This window comes from Azolla caroliniana, unplaced genomic scaffold (assembly GCF_043228905.1).
Source record: "Azolla caroliniana isolate FFs.n. ecotype wild unplaced genomic scaffold, voAzoCaro1.0.p SCAF_18, whole genome shotgun sequence".
Classification (NCBI taxonomy): domain Eukaryota; kingdom Viridiplantae; phylum Streptophyta; class Polypodiopsida; order Salviniales; family Salviniaceae; genus Azolla; species Azolla caroliniana.
Window position 1 is genome coordinate 3,632,328 of NW_028230453.1, and position 11,850 is coordinate 3,644,177.

The 11,850-nt window shown below is 39.1% G+C and overlaps 2 protein-coding genes across 2 annotated transcripts; both read right to left on the minus strand.

Moving 5' to 3' along the window:
• Window positions 1-2,337: 2,337 nt before the first annotated feature.
• LOC147852124 (uncharacterized) lies at window positions 2,338-5,009 on the minus strand. The gene is made up of 2 exons (XM_087334077.1): window positions 4,126-5,009; window positions 2,338-3,385 (listed from the first exon to the last, which is right to left on the minus strand). The coding sequence occupies exons 1-2, from the start codon at window positions 4,988-4,990 to the stop codon at window positions 2,856-2,858; spliced, it is 1,395 nt and encodes a 464-aa protein (XP_087190203.1). The 5' UTR covers window positions 4,991-5,009; the 3' UTR covers window positions 2,338-2,855.
• A 1,784-nt stretch (window positions 5,010-6,793) lies between these two features.
• LOC147852125 (heat stress transcription factor B-1-like) lies at window positions 6,794-9,317 on the minus strand. The gene is made up of 2 exons (XM_087334359.1): window positions 8,610-9,317; window positions 6,794-7,757 (listed from the first exon to the last, which is right to left on the minus strand). Exons 1-2 carry the CDS (start codon window positions 9,144-9,146, stop codon window positions 7,083-7,085), a joined length of 1,212 nt encoding a protein of 403 aa, XP_087190485.1. The 5' UTR covers window positions 9,147-9,317; the 3' UTR covers window positions 6,794-7,082.
• Window positions 9,318-11,850: the final 2,533 nt, after the last annotated feature.

Sequence of the window (11,850 nt, forward strand, 5' to 3'; positions counted from 1 at the left end):
ATTTGAATTGTAAGCTCCTTCCCTTTGGCCCCATAAAAAAAGGAAAAATGCAAGTTCATGGTTATTTTTTCTTCCCTAGAATATTTTTTTAAAAAAATCCTTTGGTTTACATTTATATCCTTTTGGGAATCTATGCGTGCACTCAATCTTCCTTCAACAACTTGATATAATTTCCTTGTCTTTCTATTGTCATCATGGTGCTATCATATTATGATTTGGTAACATTTGTCAACAATATAGGGATGAAGGAAATTTCAAAACTCATAGTGAAAGAATTGTCTTACCTTGCACAAATGAGCTAACAAATCAAAAAACTTTCTTGTGACATGCATTTCCAGATTTCTCTTTGCATATGCTATGGTTTCTTTCACATGCAATTCTCAATTCTCAATGTGAATACCTAGCAAACATGTCCTAGCCATTAGAACACACAACAATAAAATTCCTTGCAAAATGATTTAACAAATCTCCAATATGATTATCATAGATGGTTTCACATGCAATTCTCACTCTCAAAGTCGGCATGCCATGAAATGGGTCGCACTATTGCCTCTGTATAATTTCTAATAGACCTCCACTAGCCATTATAATATCTGATGATAACAAAGTTAAATTTGTTGAAAGATGAGGAACAAAGATACTCTAATGATCATGGGAATAAAATCTTTTCTTGCAAAGCTTACAATTGACAATTGTTGCACTCTGTGACGTTTGATGCAAGTGCATTCCATTGTGATGTTACAAACAGTACAAATCTCATCACAATTCTTTGCCCTTGCTCTCTCCTTGAAGATGACAAGCTCACTATTTTTTCAAGAATCTAGTAATGACTCTTCTCGTTTCCCACTCTCCTTTGGATCAAATGCAATAAGCAGTACTCAAGAAGTAGTCATTGTCCCAATGCTGCCTAAAACAAGTCAGTTGCAGATATTTGCTGTGAAATATTAAGTGTATTTCATTAATGCCAATCTACTAAAAATATCAAATTTATTATACACTAACAAACACTAGTATTCAAACAAGGATTTGAACCTCGAGAGATCTTCTCCAGCTACTAAAGTCGCTATTGTTCTATCACTATTTAATGGATAAATGTACATCAGCATATGACTTCACATTGCAGATATTTGCTGTGAAATATTAAGTGTATTTCATTAATGCCAATCTACTAAAAATATCAAATTTATTATACACTAACAAACACTAGTATTCAAACAAGGATTTGAACCTCGAGAGATCTTCTCCAGCTACTAAAGTCGCTATTGTTCTATCACTATTTAATGGATAAATGTACATCAGCATATGACTTCACATTGCTGAATACTGGTTCGCCTTATATTTGTGAAGGAACGAAATGAGTTTAAAAACTTTACAAAGTTCGTGAGGGCAACTTGTGCACTATCAATTGAAGACATGCAATATTACAAAGCCAAGTCATCACATAATACAAAATTCTCGCAGCACAATGACTTCTTCATACCATCAACATAAAAACAATCTTATAATCAAAATAGCATTTTTACTCAGAATGATTTCCAAGCATAAAAAAACACTCTGACTGAAAAGATAGAAAAATAAGGAAATGGCATTGCCTAAGTGAATTTGTCTTTTTTCAGCTTCTATTTAGAAAAGCACATTTTTTCATTTCATAATGAACCAAGCCAAAGCTCAAACTACTAAAATACCTTGTTCTATAGTAGTTCATATTAATATATATATATATATATATAGTAAATTATTGAAGTATTTAAAATATGCCATTTCAATTTGTACATGTATTGATATAAGACGCTCAGACCTGCTGTGTATGCATACCCTCTCAATAAATGATGCATTCTTTTTCCCAAAGTAGAAATTCTATTTTGAATGGAAAAAATCGTCAAAACAATAGGTAAATAATAAGATTTCTCAATTGAACAATTACAAACATGGTGATTAGATACATCCATTCAAAGAAAGAAACAAATGGCTAATAAAACATTCAGTTCCCTTGAATACACTCGAGACAAACCATTTCCTTCAGCCAATGTCTGCTGATCGAACATGAACTGGTTTTTATGCATCTACGAGTTTATCCCTATCTAGGTTTATATATAGATATAATAGTTTTTACCGGTTTTAGTCGAGCACAAAGAAGTTTATTTTCATAAATTTTGGCCACTACAAATGCACTATACCTCTGCATTCCATGTGCCCTATGGAGTGGATATGTGACTAGTTTTGCCTGTAATGATGCAGAAAATATTTGCAGACATATGGATTATCATGATTGCGAAACATATTTTTCTTTTTCTCTCCTCACTCACATACAGATACACAGGAAAAGAGGAATACATGTTCTAAAAAAAATCTGCTAAATGTTTTCACTGATTAACATGAAGGCCTAACAAGAAGTTTGTTTAACAGTAGCAACAATATTAGACTTCTAGCTGAAACTCAATAACAGTATACCCCTAAAGCACAAGTCACTTCTGAAATATAGATATTAATCAGATGTGGGTTTTAAGTTTTAACACCAATTCACTATTTTAACTACTCAAAACAGAGTGCCACCATTCGAAATTACACTCAACTACGCTGCATAAGCTGGTGCCGTTGCTCACAATAATTGCTGGTAGATATTTTTTTTAAACAACTAACTTACCCGATGCTTTTTCCTGCTTTGTACACCTCCCCGCATTTAGGTGGCCCGTGGTTGCACTCCAGATATAGCTAGCTAGGTTAATGAAATTACGGTTCTGTAAATGAATTGGAAAGCTCAAATCCGTGCTTCGTGATACCAAACACCCAAAGAGAACCTTCACAGATAACCCGCTGAATCATCGAGAGAGCACAAGAGATGGAATGTCAAAGCTTCATTGTATCTTTCCAGGCATGTTATACATGGTCGTATAATCTGGTTGTTGCTGGATTTGATATGTGGCTTCTGGATACGGAGCTGTGAAAGTAGCCCCTGGCTGCATATAAGGTGTCGACACAACACTTTGTTGTGTTTGGGGTGGCACCTGAGAATATTGAGGTACTATAGAACTTTGTGCATAGCCATCAGGTGCATAAGTATTGGGCATCCACGATGCTGTCTGATTCCCTTGGTTGTTCGTCGTTTGATTAGGTTGAATGTACATTTGAGGAGGATTGGTGGTAGTTGTATTGTTCCAATAGTTATAATTAGCTGTAGCATCTTGAGAGGTATTGGGATAAGCATTGACTGGTGGCACACTTGCATAGGGGTTTATGTTTGGAGGAGCAGTAACCGAATGGTCATTTTGTGTCCCATAAGCTGCAATTAACTGAGGAGGGTTCATCATGCTTGGATTTGCAACTGCTTGATTTGGGTTTGCATATTGGTTGGGCAGGCTTGCTCCATTCGAATAGGCATTGTAATCTAATTGCATCCAGTAGGGAGCATAATTAAAACACTAAACATGTGAAATGGAAAGGAAAGGAAGAAAATTTATAAGGGATAGATATGTTAAAAATGAGATCAGGCAATTGAAAGCTGGTATTTAACCAACCAGATCAATTTGACCTATCATCTTGATTCTCCAATATAGTACATTCATTGCAAATGCAGCAGTATGAAAATATAATCAAGTGAAGAAAAAATGCAACTAGACATGTTAAATGCTAGAGAAGAAAAAATAGAAGACGTAATTTGATAATCATTTAAGCAGGCACATTCTTACACTAAATTTGAGATCCAGAAAAGAAACCCAGATCTATAGCCCACCAAGTCGATTAGAATCATGCTAAGTCATCTCCAAGAGAGTACCCTCATTAATTCATTGCAGTTGGTGCTCAATAACAATGACAATACAGAACAAAAGCGAGAGGTTTGAACTAGTTGAAAACCTCTTCTAATGCTCCTCCAATCTCTTCTAATGCTTCTAAGAAAATCCTGATTCGATCATAGACATTTAGAAATGCTCTTCCACATACCAATGACTAAACTAAATGCTAGGTCCATCCTTGAGGCATAGATCAAATGAGGGCAACATGGTCATAAAACACATGACATGATGTATGCATCATCATCCACCCACTGTATCACTCATCCTTATAGATTTGGTTTCGCTACAAGCATGACAAGATGGGGGCAAGAGTGGGTGTGAAAATTGAACTCACCTACTGTAGGGGCTGGTGCTTGAGCCATAGCAGCTGCTGGATAGGATCCTCCTGCTCCTCCCCAAGTGTTATTGTTCTGCGCTTCTTCAGCACCATGCAAGAAATTGCATCGATCTCCATAAGGGCAGTTCCCGCTCATAAAGTAGCGGCAGGGTCGGGTCTTGGGGCGAGGCATAACAGTTGAAGAAGGTGTTGGCGTTGTTGTCGATGATGTGATTACGCTCTCCCATCCTGGAGATGGTTTCCTCAGATCTTCCATCCCATGAGCAAAGTGGCACCTCTCGTTGAATGTGCATGCCCCGATCTTGAATTTGGTGCAGAGCTTGGTCTTGTAGAAGAGTCCGCTGTTGGCTTTAGCAGAGCCAGGTGCAAAGCTCCCCCCACCATAACCATAGCTCTGTTGATACCCTGTCGATGTTGGTTGTTGTGGAAGGGCTCCTCCATATATACCAGGGGCTGGGGCAAGGGCTGGGGCTGGGGCTGGGGCTTGAATTAGGGTATGGCTTGCAGTAGAAGCTTCAGTTGTTGGATAAGAAGCAGCCAGACCTGGAGGAGCTTCCCCATAGCCAGGAGTAACAGAGGAATTGATTAGCGTATCATTCCTTACCTTCTTGAGAGGGGGTTCAGAGACAGCATTTGCATCTGCGGAGGAGGAATCACTCCATCGAGACAACTTCGTGGAAGCAGCAGCAGCAGCAGCAGCAGCAGCAGTGGCAATGGTAGGGTTAGGGGCATCTGCGAGAACAGATGACGAAGACGGTGTTGAGAATGATGGAGCAGGAGCAGGAGCAGGAGCAGGAGAGGGTTTGTCTGCAACAGCAGCAGCAGGGGCCTCGACGGTGGCAGAGGCAGCGACAGACGCCATAGCTCTGCTCTGCTCTTCTGTTCTGTTCTGTCTCTGTCTCTGTGTTTTCTTTCTGTCTGTCTGTCGTTCCTTCCTTACCCTCTTCTTCTTCTTCTTCTTCTTCTTCTTCTTTTTCTTCTCCTCCTTCTTGATCCTGTTTTAACTGCTTCCTTTTCTTCTTCTTCTTCTTCTTCTTCTTTCTTCTTCTTCTCATGGGCAAAATAAGAAGAAGAAAGAAGAAAGAAGAAGAAGAAGAAGAAGATGATGATGATGAGCACAAAACATAATAATATGTACATAGATTTGATACATAGACATGGATAATGCTTCCACACTACACCATTTCCAAGCTTTCATGGAAACTCCTCTCTTCTCTCACTCTGCGTATGTGTGCGCGTGTGCGCGCGTGTTCTCATGTGTGTGTGCATGTGCATGTGCATGTGTGTGTGCGGGTGCGGGTGCAGGTGTGCGTGTGCGTGTGCATGTGTGTGTGAACTCGCTATCATCGGGGCTCTCATGCCTGCTGACAAATTGTGTTCCGAGTTGGGCTCCTCATCGGACTTGCGTCCTGATCACAATTCTTTATCAACAATACTTGCAATCCTCTGTTCACGGCTGTAAAATAAAGATAAAAGGAGACGATTGAAGTTCCATCCTCCCACTTAACATACGTAGGCGTCTATGAATATAATTACACACAAGAGGTCAAAGCAAAACTTCTAGGTCCAACAAATGGTTAACTTGATGCTTGGGGCCAATGAAAAAACAAGCCCCAAATTTGAACCTAATGTGATTGTGAGGTGGTTGGTGACACCTCGGGGTTCAAAACAAGATGGATGATGTGTTTGCGTGTAATGCAAATTAGGTGAACCTATTTAAGAGATGTGGTCTCTGGTAGAAACCCCAATAGCTTGTTTTGACGAGTGTATGTGATCGTAGGGCTAGAGGTATGCCATTTTTAATTGGCATCTACTTGCTCATACAATCACACAACAAGTTCAAGACTCTTTATCCCAATGGCATTCCCATTTATGAACACTACAAATATCTATCTTCTTCTTCTTTTGTAAATGTATCCATGTTATTAAAACAAGATGATAATACAACCCTTCCTATCTCCACTACGTCATTAGTAGCGATATGGCAAGGTAAACCCTCTCAAGTGTTGTAATACTAGATGACATATCTCTACCTCATCTTGGGACAACGTTCCCATCCAACATAGTTGCAAAATTTGCCAAATCAACTTCTCTTTCATCCACAAAGATGGCATTGTCAAGAAAGGGTTACATGAGATGAAGCCATTCGTGGAAATATCTTCATGCAAAACCATTGGAGATTTGTTTCTAAAGAAATACTCTGGAGAAAACCTTCACATAATTTCACAATCATGGAAATTCTTCGACGAACACCTTTGCTTAATTTCGTGCTAATGGAAATCCCACAAGGAAAGCCTTCAAGAAAAAGGCTGTTCAAAGTCATTCCATGATTGAATCAACTGAAGTTCTTGTGCAGGCTTGTCACATAGAGGTAGGTGATTAAGTAATGGACCCATAAATGTCTTTGCGTATGTTCGGGTTGATTGACTGAAAGATTCCAGTATGTTGGTCTAAGGGGTAAACACAATTCATCGGCAATGTTTAGATGCATGTAGCACAGATTTGTTCAAGTTTGGATTGAACGAAAGAATCCTGTATGTTGGACTCAGAATGATGTGGAAGCGGTACTTAATACTACCAACAAATGAATGTATGTGTTACGCACAAATCATGTCCTTATATTTTTGTTAAGGAGACGAGAACTTGAGAATTACCAAACATCACACAAAAAATCAGGGCAGTGTTTTCTTAATACTCGGGAACCATAATTGATCCTCAAATATGAGAAACTTCTCTACATTAAGACCTCGCTGGATAGCACAATTACACTGCAAGCATTTCGGCAACGGCCTTAGGGGGGGCCTCAACAAGGAACATAATCAATGAACTTCATTAGTTCAAAAAAGACTGGCCCCAGAAGCAGCACATGAATTTGGCCCACCTTTTACTATTTGATTATGTACATGTAGCAATTTAAATTTAACTATCCGTCATTGGTCTTTCTGAATAGCTAGCTACTCATAATTATCCGATAGCTTAGAATGTTTCATGCGCATCGGCATCAAATGGAATGGAGAAGGTGTTTCCAATTTTCTCCGTTGGCTGTCACCGACAGATGACGAATTCACATTTGTCCGTTTTCTACATTGCAAAGGAAATAACTTGTGTGGGTCACATTTATACATCTCCGACAAACCGAAAGAATTAGAGCTTCCTTTGTCTACCCTGCTTGGAAACTCATTACCACATGCTAGTTTCTCATTGGTTTCAATCTCTATACTTTTTCTGTGCTGAAGAAATCTGGCTAGTGAAGCAATGTCTTGTGATGTCGACCCGGCAGCATGCTTTTGTATATGCAGAAGCAAATCACTGCATAGCTTCCGCAGGCAAGTAAGTTCCGATTCGAGCAACATATTTGCTTTCTTCAATCTCTCTACTTCTTCAAGAACATGAAACCCTGAGTTTCCATGTGATGTCAGAGGAGACGAGCTCGAAGAGATGGTTTGTTCATCCACTGAGTTGGATGGTGAGACTTGATCCTTGGGTGATGAACCAACATTAGCACTACACAATTTCTGTGACAATCCCACTGTTTTGCGTCTCTGGATGTCAAGAAGCAAATGCTTCCCTCCCCTTGTAAATGAATCGTTCGCAAACTCCCACCTATCTGGAGCAATTTTCCGAAAACCCTGCCACAAAACATATTGCCAATTATTTTAAAACACTAATGTTCTTTCCAGTACCATGATCAATACATAGAATTCCTAGGACATATCAAGAAAACTAGGCTTTTATGCCATTACTGATCAAAATGGAGTCAAACGCTTTTTCGTCGGTTATACAATTTTTGTATGCTTACCAAAATAAAGGTACAAGGATTATTTGGATTTGGATTCAACAAAACTTTTTGGCCACTCTGTAGTTTTGGCTGTATTTAGTCATATGCTACATTTGCACTTTATGATATAGATTTCCGAAAATCTACAGCTCTTACATGTTAACAGCTACAGATCCTAAGAGCTTATCACACGATAAGGTTCACTAAACCATCCCATATCTCCCCCTCAAATCACAAGATTTGCTTGATTCTATTGCAAACAAAACAAACTATAATCAATCATGTCATTGTTCTCCTTCAACCAGATCATAAAGAACCCTTTACCAGATTGTAACACTTTAGATGGGAATTTATTTACAGTGCTAGGGTGAATAGTGCACCATTCAAATATTTAAACTTTTCATCAGTTGGAACTATAAAGGGCATAAAATTCAACAAAATATACACGGCTACTACTAATTCCAATAAATAAGCAGGGGATTTTTCACAATTTCCTGTTAAGGTGCGTATGGAAATGGGAGGAAAACCAATCACTGCATGAACAATTCCCCAAACATATGAGGGACAAAATCTCTGATTTAATCCTATATTCACTTCTTGTAACAATGTCAAAGAATTTTAATGCAAAAGGAAAGATGAGCATGTATAAGCGTTTAATGATGGAGAACGAAGGAAAGATCATAGTTGACTAGTGTCCACTCACGTAAGTGTTAAGCTGGCGGACAAAACTTGAGAAGTTGTTATGCTTGAAGTATTTGGGGAGAACATCTTTAGCAAGAGATGAAGGGTTCCACACCACGAAGGTGCTTCCATCATCACCCCATGAGATCACGGTATCAGTCGCTGGATCATCCACCAATTCATATGTCTTGCTGAGGAACGGAGCCGGAATTGCCCGATGATGCTGTTCTACGGCCATAGTTGCTTCTTCAAGGGGATTGGCAGCATCAGGAATTTCTCCATAATTAGCAAGATTTCTCGATGCAACGCTGTAATTAGGGTTTCTTGATGCATCCTCAGGCATCTGGCTGTAGCTAGGATTCCTAGCCTGATCGGGATTTCCTGATCTATATTCTTCCGCAACGAAAGAAGGTTTCCGGTCTTCCACAAACCCGGAGCTCTCTTCTTTCTTCAATAGAATGGCTGCAGCAGGCTGCACATAATGCGATGATCTGAAGATCGAGAGCTCGTGACCTCTGATCTTCTTCTCGGAATGAGAAGGGGCGATGGAGGGATCCATTTCATAGCAGCGTCAGGAGATTGGAGGGAACGGAAGGCGATGGATCAGACAGATGTAAGTCTAGGGTTTAGTCTACAGGGATGGAGCAGAAGCTTCTGTGGTCTGAAAAGGCAGGCGAGAAAGGGAGGAAGGAAGACATGGCGGCTTCTAGAACCTAAAGAAAGAAAAGAAAGAAAAGAAGAAGAAGAAAGAAAAAGAAGAAGAAGAAGAAGAAGAAGAAGAAGAAGAAAGAAAGAAAGAACGAAGGAATTTGGTGTGTTTCTAGAAGCTTCCTCGGGTCTTGACGGACGAGACGGCGATTTCTCTCCCTTTATTCTCTCTCTCTCTCTCTCTCTCTCAATAACAAAAATATCTCTCCAGAAAGCTTTTCGCTCACACTCTTTTTTCCGGATGGCCTGTCCGGACACCGCGCGTTGTCTCCCGGACACTTTGCCCGGACACCGCATTGTCCGCCGGACACTTTGCCCGGACACCGCGTTGTCCGCGTCCGAACACCCCGAGATGAAACGCATATGTCGATCGCCCGATGCCTCTTTTCTGCGGCTACTGCTTCGTCCTTACTGCTCACATTTGCGTGCCAAATCCCGAGCGCGGCTCCATGCGCATAATTAACCATCGGGGTAAATCGCTGTCTCGAGGGATAGTGAATCGTTGCCACCCGATTAAGAGAATCTCTACTCGATCTTCGATCGACCGATGTGTTTTTCGGCATGGCCAACATATCCTAGCCCCACAATTGTCGCAAACCATCCAATGTTGGGTTGCATTGTCTGATCTGATCACTACTCTCAAATTGTCATCGTGCATTCAAGTTGTAAGTGCAGAATGGATTCCCAACGGATGTGTGTGCATGTGTGTGTCTTCGAGTTTAATCATGTTATTTGGCAAAGTCTTCCTGGAACCTAGGCTTGTATGTTGTCATCTTTGCTTGATTTTATCTTTCTTCATTTTTGAATAATGGTCACCTTTTCTATTCATAAGAAACTGATGAACATGTTGTCTATCCCTATCCCTCGTATGAAAGAATTTTGCCTACATATTTATTTCCCTTATCCTTTTGAATTCACAATTAACTTGTTTATACTAATTCCTCTTTGCATCATTCCCCCGTGTATATACATTAATTCATAATTCATCAATACACACTTATAAAATGGCACTTTAAATGCATAAAGCAACATCGTGCATCATCTCTTGTTCAAATACTTGTACACAAGACATCCTTGCTATTTATTATTAAGAGAAATTTTTTGAAACTGCCTTGAGTTTTTCCATATCTCCTTAAATGATCATGCTTTTACCTTATTTCCCCATGACACATTGCTCAATTGAAAAAATAAAGATGCATTGACCATATAATTCCTCTCAAGAGGTTGACTCCAACCATTATAGGGAATCATAGCGGGAACTTTGGGGCATCTAAATATAAAGAAAATTTGAGGGTATTTTGTAGTTTTCTCTATTATTGGCAATTTGGTAAAGTTGGGTTGGCATTTCGGTATGGTAGGGTCCAGGACTCCAGACCAATAATATTCTGAATCTACCAACTAATTACAAAACCAATTCTTGGCATATCATTGTGGATCTTATTTAAGGAATGACAAATGACGTGTAAAGCAAAGCAAAGTTAAACACAATCAAAGCGTTTTGGATATTTGGAGATCATAGTATTCTTATTTTTCTTTCCTTCATTCATCAAATTCGTACGATAATCTTTGAAGTAAGTTTGCCATGCGATGGAAGACTTAAACTAATGAGGTTATTTTAGAATATGTGTTTCTCTGATAAAAGTTTTCATATGGATATTGGATTCCTCAAAATTAACATTGGGGTACAATAGGGTGAAGACAAACATAACTCATGTGTCGAGGTACAAACTTATGAAATGCATCAAGTACACGGTAGTTGGCTATTACAACCAACTCTTTCCGAAAAAAGAGTTTGCAAACATTGCATGGAGGATGGTATACCAAACATGGTTCAATTCCTACTAGTCATTGAAGATTTATGAGGTTTCTTGTGTGTGGATTGTATTGTACTTGTTTCTTGATAGTAAATTGAATGCATAAATACTTTGCGGTGGTTGTGAACTAAATCGAGTGCTTATATGTAAGATCATATTTATAATGATATTAAGATTGTTTGTAGGTTGAGCATGTTCCTTACTTGGTAGAAGATTTAGCTTTTAGTAGTCGTTCTAAATAAAACATGTGTGCAATAACTAATATTTTTAAAAAAAGGATGATAATGTCAAGAATAGTACTAAAACAAAGAGAGAATTAGTACTAGAGAAGGGAAGTACTATTAGTACTAAGAGGATGGGATTGTGTAAGACTTCCGAGAGAGAGAAAGAGAGAAGAGGAGAGAGAGAGAGAGAGAAAGAAAGAAAGAAAGAAAGATGTATTAACGTCTTCTAAGGCCAAATTTGGCCCATGAGACAATTGGTTGACAACAATAGAGTATTTATCCAGTCATCATAACTAAAAATAAAATTAAGTAAAAAAAAATAGAACTTAAACTAAAAGAGTTCTAGTAGTGTACAATATGTAGTATACTCGAAAGTGACTATACACTAAGCCTAATTTTATTTCCACCCAAGCCTCTCGAAAAGAAGTGGGGGGTCAAAGGGTCTTGATGTGGGTTCCAATGTAGAGAGTGCCCTAGCCATGGCTTCTAGGCGGTGTAGCTCACGTTCCCTTATTTT

What these genes read in the sequence shown, in the direction of transcription:
- LOC147852125 (XM_087334359.1), bottom strand. Translation starts at nt 9,146, where the DNA reads ATGGATCCCTCCATCGCCCCTTCTCATTCCGAGAAGAAGATCAGAGGT. An exon ending in TCCGCCAGCTTAACACTTAC is followed by an intron (nt 7,758 to 8,609) that starts GTGAGTGGACAC and finishes GTTTTGTGGCAG; the next exon opens with GGTTTTCGGAAAATTGCTCC.
- LOC147852124 (XM_087334077.1), bottom strand. Translation starts at nt 4,990, where the DNA reads ATGGCGTCTGTCGCTGCCTCTGCCACCGTCGAGGCCCCTGCTGCTGCT. An exon ending in AGCACCAGCCCCTACAGTAG is followed by an intron (nt 3,386 to 4,125) that starts GTGAGTTCAATT and finishes GGATGCAATTAG; the next exon opens with ATTACAATGCCTATTCGAAT.